The sequence below is a fragment of the Syngnathoides biaculeatus genome, chromosome 15, assembly GCF_019802595.1.
Source record: "Syngnathoides biaculeatus isolate LvHL_M chromosome 15, ASM1980259v1, whole genome shotgun sequence".
In the NCBI taxonomy this organism is placed as follows: Eukaryota; Metazoa; Chordata; class Actinopteri; order Syngnathiformes; family Syngnathidae; genus Syngnathoides; species Syngnathoides biaculeatus.
This window is the reverse complement of record NC_084654.1, coordinates 14,582,665-14,603,266: the sequence shown is the minus strand read 5'-3', so window position 1 is coordinate 14,603,266 and position 20,602 is coordinate 14,582,665. Positions and strand designations below refer to the sequence as shown.

At 39.7% G+C, this 20,602-nt stretch overlaps 2 protein-coding genes across 2 annotated transcripts; one reads left to right on the top strand and one right to left on the bottom strand.

The window, feature by feature from the left end:
• Positions 1-32: 32 nt before the first annotated feature.
• On the bottom strand, positions 33-2,864 carry fcf1 (FCF1 rRNA-processing protein). Its single transcript, XM_061843584.1, has 8 exons — positions 2,724-2,864; positions 1,607-1,671; positions 1,465-1,536; positions 1,233-1,381; positions 1,082-1,154; positions 522-609; positions 310-404; positions 33-232 (listed from the first exon to the last, which is right to left on the bottom strand). The coding sequence occupies exons 1-8, from the start codon at positions 2,724-2,726 to the stop codon at positions 184-186; spliced, it is 594 nt and encodes a 197-aa protein (XP_061699568.1). The 5' UTR covers positions 2,727-2,864; the 3' UTR covers positions 33-183.
• On the top strand, positions 2,783-20,396 carry arel1 (apoptosis resistant E3 ubiquitin protein ligase 1). The gene is made up of 22 exons (XM_061843582.1): positions 2,783-2,897; positions 3,591-3,769; positions 5,045-5,213; positions 6,319-6,539; positions 6,912-6,983; positions 8,374-8,600; positions 9,098-9,335; positions 9,431-9,600; positions 9,712-9,892; positions 10,882-11,126; positions 11,216-11,293; positions 12,018-12,159; positions 12,228-12,349; positions 12,434-12,509; positions 12,592-12,701; positions 14,773-14,952; positions 15,202-15,327; positions 15,988-16,117; positions 16,197-16,255; positions 16,545-16,634; positions 16,709-16,884; positions 17,377-20,396. Exons 2-22 carry the CDS (start codon positions 3,622-3,624, stop codon positions 17,477-17,479), a joined length of 3,063 nt encoding a protein of 1,020 aa, XP_061699566.1. The 5' UTR covers positions 2,783-2,897; positions 3,591-3,621; the 3' UTR covers positions 17,480-20,396.
• The last annotated feature ends 206 nt before the right edge of the window (positions 20,397-20,602 follow it).

Here is a 20,602-nt window from a genome sequence, read left to right as displayed (position 1 = left end):
CCATTAAAAAAAAAAAAAAAAGACTTCACAAGTCAGCTTCAAATTATTTATTGAAACTCCAACACAATTGTCTCACTTTTATGATGGCAATATAACAATGCATCTGCAGTTCAAAGTACTGAACAGTTTTTAATATACACAGAAGAAAACTTATTTACAGTGACAGTAGATTTGTACAAATTATTAAAACCTCGGTGCACCGTAGTCATCTGGCATCCTTTCAATGTTGTACCTGTTAAAAAAAAAAAAAAAAAAATGTATTTTTTTTGTGTAACCTGTACAATGTTCAGGCGTAACCTTTAGTTTTACCTGTGGTTCGAGATGTACATAATTGGCACTCCAGGGATCTTCCTTACCCTTCTCTTTAAATCTCTATCCACAGTAGCTAGGATGTAACACTTGTGCTGCAGAAATATTATGAATTAGTTTTCATATCCACAACTCCAAAAAACTGCTGTTACGAGTCGACATCCTTAATAACTCCAGGCAGACGTTTATGAATAGCAAATACATTGTTATACCTGTGTTACTCTTTGGACCAGACAGTCATCTGCATACGTTCCTTTGTGTGCGCAAGGCAAGCGCTCAAACCTTGGATCCTTTGCTATCCTGCAACCACAAACAGGAAAATCTTACTTGCACCATATATTTGAGGACACTTAAGTGTCATGTCTCCTAAATCATTCATCACAGTAGAAACTGACAAGTAGAAGAGCTTTCAACCAGATAAGTAACATTTCTTCTTTGTCCTTTCCGTTAAGGCTTGACGCTCTATGTCACCGTGCTGCCCCTAGCAGGTCAGTCTTGGTACTACAACAGACATCTGTTCTAGGGGAAGAGATTTTGTTGATATTGTGTGCTTGACGTATGCTGTGTTGGACTTCTTGAGAACACTACACGCTAAAAGAGTAGTAAGCACAAACGTTCCGAGTTTTTCTTTGTGTGTGTGGCGTCTTACATTTAAAAAAATAATAATAAATGAGTGAAAATGTAGAAAAAAAAAAAAATCAATAGTGTACCTGTCAATAGTGTACAATAGTGTCCATGGCATGTAATTAGCGTTAGGGAAAGCTGCTTATACCTTAATGCAACTCTGTATTTCATTCCAAGCTTTTCGATTTCAGCCATCACACAGTCGGTTATATAAGGGATACCTAGATTGAAACAAAAAAAGCAGTTATTGTCAATAGATCTTCATCATAGAATTACTAAAATTTGACAAAAATGTTTACATTTGGCATATAGACAGTCCATCATAGATTGAACTATGTCCAGTTTGGCCTTGATGGAGAAGTTGATGAAGTTGGTGTCGACGAGGATGTGGTATGGTGGACCGAGCTGAGTGTTGTATTGGAAAAACAGGCAGGATGCATACTTGGGCCTGTCTAAGCAGAAAATGTTATGGTAATCAAACAGCCACCCATTGAGGTCCAACACAAAGTCCAAATTCAACTGGCCACCTACACTTCTGTCTCCTTCAGCTTTGAGGGGTCTTTCTTCTTTTTTTGTTTGGGTTTGGTGCGATCTTTCTCTTTTCTGAAAGACAAGTGTTAATGTATTTTAAACTAATAACAATGAGGCCCACTAAAAATAAATGAGAACTCACATTCGATGATCTTTCGTACTGATCATCCGTTTCATCACGGCAAATTTCTTTGTTTTCTGCTTCGGCTACATGAGGAAACACAAAAATCCTTATGAACATAAACTGAAGTGTTTAGTAGCAGGGAAGAGAAAATATTATTAAACATCAACCATCCAAAAAAAAACCTGTTGAAGTCATGCTGTTTAAATTGTGTGTCATATCTGACATACTGCTGTGGGGTGCACCCTGAACTGTCACCAGCTAATTACAGCGCACTTAGAGACAACCAATATTTTGCACTCATATTGACAGTTACGGGGCAATTTAAAGTCTTCAATTAACCTACCGTGCATATTTTGGGAATATGGCAGGAAACTGGAGTACCCAAAGAAAACCCATGCATGCACAGGGAGAAAATGCAAACTCCACACAGGCAAATCTGAATCTGCAGAGGTGAGCCCAGATTTCAACCCGCATCCTCAGAACCATGAGGTGGATGTGCAAACCAGTTGTCCACCATGCCTCTGAGGCATATCATCACAAGGAAACATGTACAGGCATTAGACTTTTAATAGCAACTGGAACAGCCGTTGTTATTTTCTCCATATGACATTATTATTTTTTTCAAGAAAACATCCTACATTATAAAAATCCGCTCTGAATTTTAACGGGTGAATATATACTAAATAATGTGATATAAGCAGATAGTTCTATGAATTGCTTCATAATGTATTGTTTGCAAAAAATATAATTTTAAGATACAAATAATTGGATGACTTCAGTGTACAACTACACCCACATTAAAATTTTCCCAATGATGAATGCGGTGGCGCGACAAAATGATTGATTTCCATATAGATCATACAAATGTTTCACCATAACGTGTAGTCGGCAGGCGAACGACATTTTTTTCTCCCAAGGTAAACATTTTTGTCCGAGCATGACTGGATTTTGGCTCTTTACATTAAATGCATCTCACAAGTACTTTCTATGTTGATCTTAGCCTCGGGTAGCTACGTTAGCTCATCGGCTAAGCTGTAAAAGTTTCGGCGTCAAACTAACACACAATAAGGCATAACGCACAGCAACGGCTCATAACAACATGTATTTCCTAAATACAAGCATGCGATGGACATACCATGATTGTAAATAAGGATTTTAACTCTCTCTATTGACTGACCACTATTCTATTCTGTCCTCGTGCGTGGCGTCGCAGTTGTGGCGTCATCAACCATCGACAGACCCGACACGCTTTGCGTATATTCCGGTTAAGTGCATACACAACACTGCTGTGATGCGGGAATTATCTGAGGTAAAGGATGTTATTATTATTTTTAAAAATTTACGATACTAAAAGTTTGGAAGCTGTGAATGTTTTAGTTTATGCGTACGATGCGCGTCTTCATAAGTGTCTGGGTTGTTCATTGACTTTTTGAATTGACGTTTGCTAGCTTTGTGCTCAAATTCATCACTATAACACTGTTAGCAGCATAGCTACCCGGTTTCCAAGTTCTAGTGTCTTTCTGTTTGGGTGCTGTTTGAATCAATTAGGTACGTTACTAGAGTCGTGTGTGAAAACTAAACAATACCCTTGACTGTCACCGTGTGGTGTATCTTGCCTAATATTTGCTTTCAGAATGGCACGTAGCTATCTCATCATGAAAGGTTGTTGTGACATCACAAGCACCTCTGGACGTTCTCTTAGAATTTGTGGAGGATAATCGGCTGATTTCCGATCCATCGTTACGGGAATTGTATTAAACACGCGTGTAGGGCGTTCCAAGCACCACCTCATGTATTTTTCAGCGAGGCGCTCATGTTGTTCTGCCATTAGCCCAGCGAGTCTCTGAAGGTGCCTCATTAATATTCATGCTTGTATAGTTTAACCAATCGCAATGTGAGCTTCAAGGAAATGTTTTTATGTTTGAGACAGGGGTGGTTGTTTTTCTTCTGGACTGTTGTACTGCTCTGTGGGTCAATCATAATGTTTTTTTTTTTTGGTCAGGAAATTAAATTGTGAGTGGCACTATGGTCTGATGGACCGCCGCTTCTTTCTGACCTTTCTCATCTGCTCCACACTGTGGATCTTCTTCTGGGAAGTGCGCTGGAAGAAAGGCAAAGACGGTCAGATTGAGGAATGGCTACAAGGACACCATCTCTCTCAATACAGATATTTATTTGAAGGTCAGTGAGTAACAAATGTCTTCATTCATTTGAGATTATTATTTTTGTTTTGTATTATGCAGTGCTTGACTAATGTATTGGGACTTGCTCCTTTTATGAAAACGGGAACATCCATCATTCACCTCAATGAAGTGCTTTAATGGGGACTTCATTTTCAGCAGGAGTGAGTAATTTAACCTCAGAAACACTTTTTTTCTGTTGAGGATTGCCGGAATTTTTAATGCAAAGTTTCTACAAAACAATCCCTGATTTTAAATGGATATAAGATGTAACGTTATTATAATATTCTTTCACACTTAATAGCATGGTTTCATGTGGCATAGCCTCCAGACTTGAGACACATCTACCGTGCGAGTAAACACCAAAGAAGTGTGATTTTTTTTTTTTTCTTTTGAATTCTAAATCACAGAGCATGGATTTTTCCCGAGGCTTGATACTTTACTAAAATACCCTTTATAGTGGATGTGTAGTTGGGCAGTTGGGAAAAGCAGACAGGCCTGGCTACACTTACATTATGAAGGAGAACTGTTTTTTTTTTTTTTTGGATGAAAAAAAGGACAATAAAAGACATGATCAAAATACTGCTCTGTATCCACTGGAAAAAAAAAGACTAGATAGCGCATACACATCAAGCGGTGTGTCAATTGGTGGAAGCCAGATAGCCTCCATCTTCGTAGTCAAATAATGTGTGGCGGACATGGTTTACAGGACATACACGGTCGATGAAAGGGATTGATCCAACTTTGCAACTCACAAACCAAATAAAAACATAAAAATAAACTATTTTTTAGGGGCTTTTACCCCTAAAAAATTATTCTTGATTTTTTTTTTTTTTTTTTAAATGTATATTTTTTGGTACATTTAGTGCACAGTCACTGATGGCATGGTGTTTACTCACCTGACTTCCATGCAGGCAGCGTGTGATTAGTTTCCACTCAGTGACTGCCTGAATAGTATTTTTATTTATTTATTTTTTGGGATATGTGCCTTTCCCCCAAAGTCAGCTGGGGTAGGCTCCAACCCCCCATGACTCTAATGAAGACAACTAGTGTAGGAAATCAGTGTTAAATTTATCGCTGTATTCCTCTCGGAGGACTTTATAAAACATGAATTGACCCATAATGGGAAATAATGGAAGCAATCCAACACACACACACACACTGCAGTACTTAATAACCAACAATTTAGAAAAATAAAATAAGATTGAATGAGTGCCCCTCAAGGGAGGACTTGTGTGAAATTGATTTCCTGGCTTTAATACAGTCGCTCTCTTAGATGTGCAGACTTTGGAGGAGTTGAGTCTGAGTGTACTGAGTCGCTTAGAAGAGGTGGTGAAGGAACAACAGAGCTGGCGCGAAATCGCTGAGGCTCACATCCGGCTACTCCGGGACTTTGCCTTCCAGGAGTGGCTTTGTTCTCAGAACTTGGGACACTTTTACAAAACGTAAGTTTATCAGAATACCATTGGATCCAGCTTTAGTTTTTCTGGAAATTTGCTGCAGTGAAGCAGTTCCTACTTATGGAAGTTGAATAAATTGATTAAAAAAAAAAAAAAGTTGAAGTCATGAGTGATGAAATATACGTTGAAATATTATAATATATACAATATATGATATTATAAATATATTTTTAATTTGCCTATTGCTTCATAAATTTTGTAATTATAATACTCTTGGATTTCATAAAAAATAATTGATTAGAATCTTTAAGAATAAAAATGAGTAATTATTCTGTTGTAATGATAATTTACAGGTATTTATTATTTTTATATATTTTTTGTGTATTGAGTCAATGTAAAAAAATGTAATCATGATTATTATATAATTAAATGTGAACCATTTAATACATTTATATAACATTGAATTAATTATTTCATTAATTTTCCGAGCCGCTTATCCCCACAAGGGTCACGGTGGAGCTAGCACCTATCCCGGGTGTCTTCGGGCAGGAGGCGATGTGGATTCCCTAACTAATGCATGTTTTTGAGATGTGGGAGGAAACTGGAGTGGGAATTCGACATTAATTGGACATTGGAAGTTGCCCCTAGGTGTGATTGTGAGTGCGACTGTTGTCTGTCTCCATGTGACCTGTGATTGGTTGGCAACCAGTTCAGGGTGTGCCCTCCCTCCTGCCCGTTGACAGCTGGGATAGGCTCCAGCACTGCCCGCGACCCTCGTGAGGATAAGCGACAAAAGAAAATGGATGGATGGATTAGTACTGCTGCACTGCAAAGGAGTATCACGGTGGCGCACACACACAAAGACTACATCATTAAAGTTGTGCTATTCAGAGGATAGTCATATATATATATATATCTCATCGGAAAAAAAATTCAAGCTAAAGTTCATTATTTTCAAGTCATAAAATGTTAGTAATGTCAAATGCAGACGTTATTTTACATCCCCTTTCCGTTATAATCCCACATTGCAGTTGATGTCATGTCAGTAAAATCAGCCGTCCTGCTGAATTGGTAGCAGTCGGCAGTTCCGATACTTATAATTTGTGTAAAGTCGCATGCATAAATAAATCCCTTGTCTGACCCACTGCAGGTTGAAGACATTGGGTTATATGAATCTGGATGATCTGTCACAGTTCGACAGTCACTTGCACCTCTCCCTAGCCGCCTGGGGATACTACTACGAAGACTACATCAAGTTATCAACTGGCATCAAGATCCTCCAAGCCTCACGGAGAAGTCGGGACCAGGACTACGAAATCCAACTGGTGCACAGTCTTGCTGAAAGGCGTCTGAATGAGAAGTGGTCAATAGGTGAGAAGTAGAACACATCCACCCACCCTCAGGTTTAGGCTGCTTGGAAAATTTTGGGGTCCAGTGATAGTTACAGTAAACATAACTACCATGCCTAAGCCCCCATGGTAGTTATTTTTGTGGAAATTACAAAGATTTTATTTATTGTTCTAAATCACAATGTCAATGTTCATTATTCTTGGATTTAGAATTAAGAATAAACTATTCTTAAGAAGGATGTACGTGAGTTATGATGCTCTACTCTGATTATATCAATCATAATTGTTTATCATGATAATTTTGGGGTCGAATACAGTATGTTGAGCATTATATGTTCACATTACAATTTCTTGTAATGACTTGTTACAATCTTTTTTTTTTTTTTTTTTTAAGCTGGAGCACTCCTATTTGGTTGTACTGTGGCGCTGTGCTTTTTGATAAGGGACCTCATGTTTTACGTGATTGGTGAGTCCATATTTTGCTCTAGTTCTGACATCACAACTTCTCCTTAAGCAACCACAGTACTTTGTTTTTTACCTGAAATTTCAGACGGATTAACTCAAGATTCCACCATTCCCACTGAACACATTCCTTAGACTATCACATGGTTGGGGAACCTTTTTGGCCAAGAGAGGTGTGCCGTGAGATTTTTCTATTGTCAAATTTGTGCTTTGGCTCCATAAAAGTTGGAAATCACTGCATTAGAGTCACATACTTTCAAATTAGCACTATGTTGCCAGAACAATGGTGAGTGATGAAGATGACACGTTATGGTGACCCCTAACAGGACAAGCCAAAAGGAAAAGAAGAAGAACAAGTTGCCAAAAGTATACGCTCACTTGCCTAGAGTCACATATAAATTTCAATAACATCTAATTTTTGATTCATAAGGTTCAATATGACATTGATCACCTCTTTGCAGCTATAAAAAGCTTCAACTCTTCTAGGAAGGCTTCCCACAAGGTTTAGGAGTGTGTTCATGTTCAAAAGACACCCGGAACAGAGTTTTGCTTTTCTGTATTAATCAATAAAGTTGAATATTGTATCCCCAGTACCCGTGAAATGAAACCCATTTTTAGGAGGCATAACCTGGAATGACAGGACAGGGCTTCTTGATGATCTTGTTTCCAAGCAAGGACTACTTCAATTTCAGAGTACTCTTTTGGGTTAACTGTGAATTGAAATCTTGCCAGTATGCTTTGCTCCTGAGGGGGAAGGCCTTTCCTTTGTTCGTCAGGTCATTTAGTGGCAGTGGAACCAGAGAAAATTTAGATCCGGCCGAGGACTGAATGGCTTTTCTTTTATATTGCAAAAACAAAAAACAGGACCAAGAAATTGAATTTCATGAAAATACAGTCTTAATTTAGTTTCCAGGTTAATTGAGGTATAAACGTAGGTCTACAATGTCTCTCAAATAGAGTGCATGTTGAGGCACTAATGATGAGTATCCAAATGAGTCATCCATACAAATAACACTAAGTGAACCTCACAGAACATGGAAGACAAAAATATTTCAGTATATTTATGTTATGTTTATCACTGGTAAATACCTTTATTATCAGGATTCAGAGGCAGTGGCACATGACAATGTCGCCCTTTTAACTCAAGGGTTTGTGTTGGATCCTGGTCAATTGTTTGTCAATCTCGCTTCAGCGTCGTGCTTTCCATTAAAATATATTATATTCTTAACTTGACCCAGTAGCTGAGATGGTAGTTCTTCAAACCATCAAACGTTAATATTATTGCTTTACTCGTTGTTCTATACCCTGGTGAAATATTTCAATAATGCTTTTTTTCGTGTATATTCTTGTCATAGTCATAGTTGTAATTTGTCTCCCCTCACCTCTTCTAACAGGTGGAATTACCGTTTCCATCATTGCATTTGTCTTCACCATCAAGTTCCTGTGTGAGCTTGCAGCCAGGGTTGTCAGCTTCCTGCAGAATGAGGATCCGGGCCGGCGCGGCGACCGCAGCATCTACGACTATGTGCGGGGCAACTACTTGGACCCACGTTCCTGCAAGGTGTCCTGGGATTGGAAGGAGCCACAAGAAGTGGGGCAGACGATGAGCTTCAGAGTTCAAGTAATGATCTCTAGCAGTAAATGTGAGATTTCCTCTGCAGGGCTGGGCGATTTTATATTTAGATGACTTACTGACTTTTCTGAACCGTGTAGTGTCATTAAAAAAGATAAAAAAACAAAACTTTAATTCTTAGCATGGAACAAACAAATGAGAGGAATTATTTTCAAAATGAGTCCCGTATAACAAGAAACTCCGGCACTCCCAGTGACCCTTGTGAGGATAAGCAACTAAGAAAATGAATGGATGGATTGCCAAAGACATGTTGCCCATTTTTACATTGCATGAGCAGTGGTTTGTCAACGCTTGTGTCCTGTTGTTTTTTTTTTTTTGTTGTTGTTAAAAATCGGGAGCAATGCAGCTTGGGAGGGGAAGGAAAAAAAACAAAGCACAACTTATTTATGAGTAATATCTTTGCCGTTTGCTTTTTATATCATGAAAATGGATCAGTGTGTTATTCAACTGCAGCGCTGACCTGCTTTTTTGTTTTGTCTTTTCAGCTATTCTACAAGAACGGCCAGCCTTTCCCGGCCCATCGGCCCGTGGGGTTGAGGGTCAACATCACCCACATTGAACTGGCTCTAGATGTCCCTGTTACACAGGAGGTTTTACAAGAACCAGAGTCCAATGTGGTAAAAGTAGCTTTCACCGTGCGCAAGGCTGGCCGCTATGAAGTTGCTGTCAAACTCGGTGGACTCAACGTGGCCTACAGCCCTTACTATAAAATCTTCCAGCCAGGTTGGTTGTAATGGATTTTTAATTTTTTTTTAAATTGAATCTGTTTTCATTTTTTGCATTTCAGCTGATGACTGTTTGTTTTTGCTCGACTTCAGGTACAGTCGTCCCATCTAAGACCAAGATAGCCTACCATTTCTCGACGCTGGTGCTAACAGACAGCCAGCAGCACACTCTGCAGATCGAGCCCAGGGATGAATATGGAAACCCCACCAGTAACTCCACGTCCCTCACAGATGAGGCCAACTACAGTGTCCACATACACTCTGTAAGGGAGCATCTTCTATTTATAAGATGATATTTTACATAAGCTCTCACCGCTGCTCTGTTTTTGTACTGTTCCAAAGTGCTATTTTACGTTTTCATTATTTTTGTGGAGCTGGGCACAGTGGATGACGTCATCGCAGAGGGCCACTACAGTAAGACGGTCTCCCTCAACAAGCAGCAGTGTCAGGTTCTGATGAAACTAACCCTGTGGAAGACCGGTTGCTTCAGGGCCCGCATCGCCTATCTGGATCAGCCACTAAGCAATGGCGAATTTGACATTATTGTTCTCAGTGGTGAGTAAAAGTTAATGCGGCATGTTCCTCGGCTATTCTCTGATCACGGCCAGGCTACATTTTTTTTGTGGAATGTGTCCCCTTGCTTTATTGCGGAAATGCATTCCTGAAAACGATACGGGTACATCGTAAGCTTGCCTTGTGCATGTTTGTTGCTTGATCCTGTTTTTTGGATGTTTTACTGTAACCTACAACTGGGAATGCCAAATAAACAGCTTGAAGCCTTAATTTGGAGAATTATTCCCTATTTGTCAGACTGCGCACACCCATGCTGGGAAAAAAACAAACTAAAAAGATGCATCATTTTTGAAGGCGTGATAGAGCGATGTTATTTTAGTATCAGTACATGGTGCACCCCTATCAGGTACACTATAATATAGGTGAGAACGTGTTAATTTCTACATCACAGGAACCACTCGGCATGTTACCATTGCACGCACATACATTAGGATGATGATTTTCAAATGATATGCACGCTATTCCACCATGCCCTGCCTTTTAAAAGCATATATCTTACACACGATATGGTTGCCTTTTTTGTGTTCAAATACATCAACAATACTGTCTAAAATGTGCTGTCACCATTATAGCCAGAATGATGAAGAGGGCTCTTAAAACAGTAATTCTTACTGAATTAAGAAATGTATTGGTCGCTTCAAAAACCAAGAAACCTCTTGTGCTTTATGCCGTTCTGCTCCCAGATAGAAAACAGCAAGTTCTGTACAACGTACTGGAATGTTAGAAATGCGCATTCAAACGTTTACGCAAGATGAAATTAAGTTAAACTGTAAAGATTTGTTATTCTATGTTTTGGTTTCATCTTGAACTGAAGGTTGAATATACTTTTTGTGAGAAGTGGAAACGCACACTTTCCATCGTACTTTCCGCCTAAAATGCTTTTGAAAAATACATTTTATGAACTAATTTATTAATCATCTCCTGCAGATTTTATGAAGTGTAATGCACTTTTTTTTTGGCGTGTCTCGCAGAGAATGAGAAGGCCTACGTGGAGAAGAATGTATCCACACCGGGCATCAGCATCTACTTTGAGGCGTACCTCTACAGCAATGGGAACTACAGCAGCTCCCCGTGGCAACTACCCGCCTCCGCTTTGTTGGCTCCCCACAGGAGTCCGTCCATGGGCGAGGAGGAGGACGAGCACGACTCTCCTGTGGAGGGACAATCCGAGAAGATCAAGAAACCAAAAAAAGTCTACTGTTACATATCGCCAAAGGCAAGTGGGTTGATGAAATCAACAACTTGATTTGACCATTTGCAGCAAAATATGATGCTAATGCACGTGTGTATGTATTATTTTTACAGCAACTATCTGTGAAAGAGTTCTACCTGAAAATTATTCCGTGGCGCCTTTTCACCTTTCGTGTTTGTCCCGGAACAAAGGTAAAAGGAGCGTGTGCGACGAGAGGAAAAAGTATGTCTATAGGTTAGATCAGAGAATCTGTAGCCTGGAGGTTTACTTACTTTTTACTCCCCGGCCTGTGAATGTTTATTTCCAGTAAAAATATGAAGAGATTTAATTGTGTGGTATTAGTTTAAGCAGACTTTAAACGGTTGTTTGGTCTTATGGTTGATATAAAAATCAAACTATATTTTATGACCAATTTCTGCAGAAATTGAACAAATTCCAACTGGATCACATGATTATTCCTCCCACTTAAGTTTTATAGCCTGTAGGACTTGACCCACCTTATCTTAGTTTCTGCTCAGGGGTAGCAAACTCATTTTAGTCTGTTGTTCTGGTGGTGGTGGTGGCGGGAGCATGCCCCAGACATCCAACTCAGGGCGGTCATCAAAACGGTTTGAGTCAGGATTAAAACGGTCAGCGACCAACCTCCCAATCTACCCCGTAGAAGAATCGGTTTAGATCAGGAAAAAAAGTGTGTCACTGCCACGCCCTCTGCACCGATGATGAATGTATGTCAAGCTGGTATAAATTGCCATAAAAATTGCAATTTCGGTCCACATTTTTTTTGCCACAAGGAAAAGAGCAAACCCATTTAACAAGAAACTTAAAGGAGACACACTGTTAGTTTTAAGATGCCACAAAATGATGCAGATCTGGATGTGGTTTAACCGGTTCTTCCTCCAATTTCTCATCTCTCAGTTTAGCTATCATGGTCCCGACCCCGTTCACAAGTACTTAACTCTAGTGGTGGATGATGGAATACAGCCGCCCGTGGAGCTCAGTTGCAAAGACAGGAATATCATGGCTGCCACCTTTATCCGCTTTCTTCACAAAAACATAGGTTTGTTTTTCTAGTCAGTACATTCACTTAGACTTGAGCTTGCTATCCCAGCAGTATTGTGTCCACAGGTGGCTCAGAAACGTTCCAGGACAAGGTGAATTTCTTTCAACGTGAACTCAGGCACATCCACTCCAAGAAACCTCGCACCAAGACCTGCCTAAAAATCACCCGGCACTCCATTCTCGATTCAGTGAGTGTTTTTTCTTAATCCAGGAATGGACACGGCTATTTTTCCGAGGTCTTTGTAAAAAAATCTATTTCTCTATTGTCGCAGTCCCTGAAGGCAACACGGAACTTCTCGGTGTCGGATTGGAGTAAAAACTTTGAGGTGCTCTTTCAAGATGAGGAAGGTAAATCCAAACAGTCAGTTTATCCCTAAATGATATGTCATGATATGCAGAAATACCAAAGTAATATTTTGTTGCTGTGCAGCTTTGGACTGGGGAGGGCCTCGCAGGGAGTGGTTTGAGCTGATATGCAAGACCCTCTTTGACACTTCCAACCAGTTATTTACTCGTTTCAGTGACAACAACCAGGGCCTGGTGAGTTGCATCCACTTACAATCTACTAATAAAATATATTCACTCTCCTATTATAATCATGTATCATACCTTTATGACTATTTTGAAATAAAAATAAAACATAAAAGTGATTTTATGTTATGCATGCATTTTTACTGTGTTGCTGAACATTATAGTGGAGGAACAGTTTTTGAAAACTGTCCAAGCAATTTGAGTTGAGTCTTTCGATTTAGTCTGCATGTGCCGTGTTCAACTTGCAAGTTTTTTTTTAAACTGTTCTCCTATAAAGGGCGAATTGTACAGTTGAGCTCATGCGAGCTAAAATGCCAACACGCATGGTCGCGGCATCACATCACACTCAAGTAGTCGTCTAGGCAGGAGACACCATTTGCGTCATGGTCTTCGAGCAATGTAGCATCCTGTAGCGGCATATGGCTCTCCTTCAGTGCAGTTTTTGTAGTATTTCTTTGCTTTTTTATGCAATATGAGTTCCATGAACTTATACTATGCCTGCGATGACCTTAAAATCTTTTTCAAATTTCTTTCATTACCGTCACTGCAAAACCGATATACGAAGCAAACTGTGGATTTTATGAACTGTTCTACCCCAGTACATAAATAAAACTGCATGTCTCCATTTTCTGAAAGAATTGTCCTTTGAAACATAGACCACCTCCTCCTTTATTCAAGAAAAATAATTAAACTGACTCGATGAGCCAATTTCCATTACGTTGTTCGAATAAACGAAAGGCCCACAAAGTGTTGGGTAATGTAAATGTAGACTATTTACACACACAAAATATTTCTCAGCATACTGATTATTCAGAATGTATACTCATTGGAAGCTGTGTTTCCTTTATTAAATACAGAGGTGATTTTCCCGCTTATTGCTGGAATTCTATCTTTTTAAATTGCATTGATTTAAAAAAAAAAAAAAATTCTGCGTATTTCTGCAATGTTCTGACTGTAACCCGTGCCAGAATCCATCCTCGTTAATTTTCCTGTCTGACTTTTGGAAGTGAGGTGGAAGATAAGGTACACATCAGTTGATTGCTCGAATGTGTTCATCCTGACCAATGAAAACGCTTGTTGTATACGAGGCGGTTCATGGGGCCATTTTCAAGTTGACATGATGGCGGTCCTCGAGTGGAAAGATCCCTCTCGAGTCAAAGAAATTGATATGTCAAAAATAAGTTCCGATGGGATTGGATGGAACGAGAAATCGTCGATACAGTTGGAAAGAAGAAAGTTGGCACTCTGTTAAGCGACTTCATTCGCAAAATGGATTGACCTGGTAAAGCATTGTGCACATGGGGTCAGGATACTATTGAGTATGGATCAAGAGGTTTCGAGGCATTGGAAGTTCACGCGAAATGACAAAAACACGTCAACAACTGGAGGAACATAGCTGGTACATTCTGATGTCAACCCAAGGCCAACAAACCTTACGGACTTCATCCCTTGTTTACTTCCACTACTCCCGGTACTGTGAGGCGAGATCCACCGAAACAACCAAGCCCACTTGCAGACAAGGTTGTCAATACGGAGCTGACAGTTCAGAAGCAATTACTTGTTAAAATGTCTGTATTATTTACTGATAACGAAACATGACATTAATAATTTTTGTCAAATTCATGCGTTTCAATCATTTACAAAAACAAGAAATTAAAACGTGTTTGAATGGATACGATATACACGCTATGAAAGGCCGCTTGCATGCCATGATGCAAATCTAAATTCAATTTACTAGTTTACTTAGTTGAATTTGTATTTGAAATTTTTGGGGGTAAAAGTATGCACCTAAAAATAATGAACGATCATGATGTGCACATTTTGAAAACAGAATAGCAATTATTTATAGATGTACTAGATATATTTCATCCATAATACAATTTATAAAACTGGCACGTTAAAATTGGTGATCATCCTTTGATCATGCTTGCAGCCCCCAGACCCCTGGCTATTTTTCAGTCTTTTTTTCATTCAGTCAAATGACATGTCTGTAAATAAGGCAGTACACATGTGGATATTTAGAGAAGTCCAGTTAGATCCATTTTTGTCCTGTAAAAGCATGTACCACTTCATCATTCAGGTCCACCCGAATGCCGAGCGACCAGCACATTTGCGGCTGAAGATGTACGAGTTCGCCGGCCGCGTTGTTGGGAAGTGCCTGTACGAGTCTGCACTTGGCGGGGCTTACAAACAACTAGTCCGAGCTCGCTTTACGCGTTCTTTCTTGGCCCAAATCATCGGTCTAAGGATGAATTACAAGGTATGAAACAAAAGTCAGCTTTGCACCTGTTCAACTCTTTTTACATGCTGGTTCGCAGCTGCTCTGCGTCCTCACCCAAGTATTCGAGCCAAGCAAACAAACGTCATGTGGCCGTTGTTTATACTCTATATTCACAAAGAACGAGCCTGCTCTTTATCCTGAGCCAACACATTGCTAAAGTAGAGCCAATCACCACTGAGAAGACAAAATGTTTATTTAAATGTTTCATATCCTCCTCTACACGCCCAGTACTTTGAGACGGATGACCAGGAGTTCTACAAGACCAAAGTGTGTTTCATCTTGAACAATGACGTCAGCGAAATGGACCTGGTGTTTGCCGAGGAAAAGTACAATAAGTCGGGGCAGCTGGAAAAGGTGAACGCATTCCTCTCTACCCACTTTATTCTTGTATCCAAATCCCTGATGTATTTTCACAGGAGTAGCCACAGTAAAGCAAACACAAGAGAAAGCATTTTGTTTGTTTGGCAAGTACCTTATTATTCCATATGAGGGGCATGGAGATTTTCCATGCTGGCATGCCATCTCTTGGCATCTTGTAAACAAAATACATCTTATTTAACTTTGTAAGTCAGCATAAATGGTTAGCAAATTTGCCCCACATTTTAGAGGTTCCGTGTTAGAATCTTGGCTCAAGCTCTCCCGTATGGAATCTGCATGGGTTGTGTTTGAATATAGCGTTACCTCTGTACATTCCAAAACATGCATTTTAACTTCAATTGAAGATTTAAATTGTTCATAGGTGAGTGTGGCTTCTCTGGATTTACCCTGCGATTGGCTGGTGACCTGTCTACTCCCTGCCTTTTGCCAAAGTCAGCTGGGGTGCACCCATGGTGACCCTAATAAGGACAAGCACTACTGAAAATGAATGGATCCATTTTACTGTATCTTCTCATCATCAGCATTATGATATGATTTTGGGCAGATAATGATCCATATTGCCCAAATGTCCTATAGCCATGCATTTCCCTTGGTTTGAATGCCGGCTGGTGGTTTCAATGTTTTTGTCTGCTGCAGGTGGTGGAGCTGATCTCAGGAGGAGCCCACATTGCCGTGACCAATGAAAACAAGATGCATTACCTCAACCTGCTGGCCCAATTCAGGCTGGCCAGTCAGGTAAGAGATGAAGTGGAACACTTCCTGAAAGGTACGGAAAAGGAACCAGCTGTCCTCCCCCTCTGCATCTTTTCTTTGATCAGAGCAAATGCAGTGTTTTATCTTAACAGGTTTGAATGAACTGGTTCCAGAAAACCTGCTAGCCATATTTGATGAGAACGAGTTGGAGGTATGTTTGTACAGTCCCACGAAAAATTATTGGCTCCCTTCTCAGTTATATTTTTGCATAGTTTCCCCACTCTGTTTATGATCATTAAAGAAATGTAAATATCAGACAGCTACAGTATAACCCAGGTGAAACTATAGCACTACAAAGTGTGTTTAAACATTTGTCTGATTGTGTACATTTTATAAGGACACTAGGACACCGTTTTCATTTTTGAAAAAATGCTGAATGTCTTCTTTGAAGCAATTGTGGAAAATTTCCATTTTATTTTTTTAAAATTGTTTTAATAAAGCTGCTGATGTGCGGCACCGGTGACATAAACGTGCAGGACTTCAAGGCCCACGCTGTCATCGTCGGCGGATCTTGGCATTTCAGGGAGAAGGTCAGCCGGACTCTCAATCTGTAGTCGCCCGCTTGCCACACAACGGTGATCAATGTCCGCTTTCAAATCCGCAGGTGATGAAGTGGTTCTGGGCGGTGGTGTCCAGCTTCACTCAAGAGGAGTTGGCTCGCCTCCTGCAATTCACCACCGGCTCCTCTCAGCTGCCCCCCGGAGGTTTCAACACCCTTTGCCCTTCTTTCCAGATCATTGCAGCCCCCACACACAGCACCCTACCCACCGCACACACCTGGTCAGTGTCAACTTTTGAATGTTTTGTGCTTCTAAAGGGCCTTTTAAATGGAAAAATGGAAACAGTCAGGTTCAAAAGCTATGAAAAGAACATCTCTGGAAGGCTCAGGATGGGGTGAGGCTCACAACTTTGTGATCACCACATCTGCGAATTGAGCAAGTCGTCCAACAGTTTCGAAACGGTGTTTCTCAACGTAGGGTTGCAAATTTAGGGATTTCATCATCCATGGTCTGTAATATCATCAAAAGATACAGAGAATCTGGAGAAATCTCAGCATGGAAATGACATTGACAATGTTTCGAATATTTGGATTTTATTTAATTCATTGAGGTACAAAATGTTAGTCACACCAACTTTTCAATGCTACAGTGCCGTTCTCCATCGTACTTGATTGTGTGGGTGCCTGATGTGACTGCTAGTGAGCGTACGACTACATTTGAAGTCCCACGGAATTATGGAGCGCTTCAACGCAAATGTTTCTGTCGTCCGCAGTTTCAACCAGCTGTGCCTCCCGACCTACGACTCGTACGAGGAGCTGCACAAGATGCTGAAGCTGGCCATCAGCGAGGGCAGCGAGGGCTTCGGCATGCTATGACGCGAGCCAACGACAAACCAGTCACTCTTTCTCCAGCGTCTTTTCCCTCGGGACTCATCGGAATCTCCCGAACCCCCTGTAAAAATCTTGTTAGGATGAGAGGGTGTCGCAGGAAAAGTCTCGCCGACGTCTGCGCTGGAATCCCTATGAACTTGTGTATGTATATTAAAACATTTTGGTTTTAAACAGCAACCCAACTACTGTTGAATAACAAGATGAGAGCTGAGCTTCTTTCGGTTTTATTTCTGAAGTGAGCCGATTTTTCTATACGTGGACGTTAATGTTAATAGAGCAAAGGCCTTGAGTATTAAATGTACAAACTGAGGAACACTGAAGTGAGGCAGCAGTTTCCATGCGATGTGGCCGCTGTCTGCATCACAAGCACTTTGGCCTTAAACCATCAGGGACTGACGTGTCTTTGTAAATATATGCCGTGGCTTTTATTTACCTGTACATAGCGGTGCGCACATGGGAGCGTTAGGGCCACACCCAATACAAGCAAAATTAATCCAGGATTGGAAAATGAATCCAAAATGAGGAGTCGGAAAAACGAAGCCAGAATTATTCAAGAGTAAAGGTAGTTTTACGAGAAATGAGCTACATTACATGAATAAAATTGAACTGTTTAGAAAATAAAATTGGAGTATTAGAAGTATAAAGAAATACCAATTAGCCTGTGATAAGTACTGTAATTTATTGGTTGATGAGATGGTTTGAAACAAATTTTTGCAAGTTTGGGTCCATCAATCAATGCTACTTTTTGTCCTCTACTTTTATTACTTTGTTCCCCTCATATTTATTCGAAATAGTTATCAATATAACTCGTCTCATAACCTTACAACGCATTTCCAGAAATGCCGCATTTAAAAAAAAAAAACGTTCCTTAACCTAACAGTAATTCCAGTAATACAATTTAAAAAAAAAAAACAATTACATATATTCCTGAAGTTCTACAACTTTTGTAACATTGAAACTTTTTTCTCTTAAAATACTTTATTCTTGAAAAATACAACAATCATAAAATTTATTCCCTCAATAATATTACTTTATTCTTGTTAAATGAAAAAAAACAAGATGTCACAGAAACGAATGACCTTTTTTTTTTTTTAAATTTAATCCCCTCTTATTTTTGAGTGTGGTCCTAATACTCTTGTGTTCAAACATTTTTTTTTTTTATTTGGCTTTATAAAGAGAAGGGATTTGACTCGTTCGTATGTTAAATTTCTCGAGTGTTTTTTTTTTTTTTTTTGGAGTGGGGTTGGGAGGGTTCTCTGTGTTTTTAACTTATTGTGTCCTGCGAAAATATTTATAATGATCCACCCTTTTGAATCAGGAGTGGTTTTGTGTTGGGTATTTTGAGAGACCGCCTTATGCTGATGATGTACAGGCGAAGGGAGCGGTCAACTACGACATCGCATGGTGAGGTATGACGCGGCGCTCGCGAGCGTGTGTTTATTTTTGACAGTCACAGCCTCTTATGGGGTTTACCTCAGCATCTCCCGTAGGCCGCCTATGCATCCCGTCACACAGGCTCTGGCTTTGAGCGTACACGTGCAGTTCATAGTTGCCTCCTGTACATAACTCACTCACACCTTGTCTGCCCTTTATAATGTAGAAGAACCAACACTTAACTTTATAACCACTGTTGTGGAGTTGAAATGTAACAAAGTTAAATATTAGGACGCGCCGGGCTCTCCTCACTGAATGTACTATTTCAAGTTAAGCACCTAAGAAATCTAACACTAAAACTTGCAGGAAGTCTTGGCTCAAGCAAGCGAAGCAAAATGGGACACGATTTTGCTAGCCTGTTCTTTTTTTTAATGTTATTTTTTATTAAGAAAAGCGTTTTTTGTTTTCTGCAATGGAGGTTTACAGTATTAGGAAAAAGCATCGGTTTTTGTGCTTAACATGTAACCTCAGCACTATTGTAGTGTTTTTTTTTTTTTAAATGAGCCAGTTATGTGAAGTTTTAAAGCCCATTGTTGAATGCTCTTACTAGACATTTCACTGACTACTGTAGTTCTTGCTCCAATCTGATTTCTAGATGAGACACTTAGGGCCGTTAGCTGTGTAGATTTTGCCTTGATGACTTGTAAGAGGAGCTTTCTTATTTATTTTTAATGGCAAGCCTCTGACGATGAATGTTTGAGATTTCTGTCCTGCAGTGGCTTTGTTAATGGAAATTAAAAAAATGGAACAAAAAAAAAAAGACTTTCAGAATGAATTTTTTGTTTGTATTATATTTTAACTTGGATAAGTGTAAGAGAGTGAATTAATGGTTACAGTGTATGCACATTAATAACTCGTTCACTGCCAGCCTTTACATTTAACATGGATATTTGACTTGTATAGCCGTCAATGGCAGTGAACGTGTCATGTGTAAATTTTCAGAATTGTATGTTTATGTACCAAAGGAAATCCGGATATCCATCCCATTTCCTATCGCACTTGTTCTTACTAGTGTTGTGAATGAGCTGGAGACTATCTGGGCTAATATAGGGTGAGAGTTTGTCTCCATTACAGGTTAAACCTCCTCTCTCCCAAAGTCAGTAGTACCCCTCTTTGTATACTGGTACAATATAATAAATATATATTTGGCCATATGAGTGTTGCTGAAAAAAAAAACATGTCAGAAAAAGATTAAAAATACAAATTCAGCAAATAAGTCCAAATGTTCTAAATGATGTTTTAAAGATTTTTTTTCAACAAAAATATCCTAGATGTGATTGTGAGGGTGTACCCGCCCTCCTGCCCGTTGACAGCTGGGATAGGCTCCAGCACTCCCCGCGACCCTTGTGAGGATAAGCAGGTAAGAAAATGGATGGATGGATGAAATGTCAAAATTTTATATAAAAAAATGTACAGGCCTTCAAAATGTTGGGTGTTTTCTATTTGGGTTCATAGGATAGGCTACCGCACTCCCATGATTCTTGTGAGGATAAGCAGCTCAAGAACGGGTGGATGGCATCGCTTTGTTTTTGGTAATTTAAAGTCATATATCGTAGTTTCATCTAGGTTTTAACTTAACATTGTTTTTTGCATGGTCTAGACAGCAGATGGCAGTACAGCTACATGGGATTTAATTTGGGCAAACGTCTCTTGAGCAAAGCAGTCTTTTGCTGA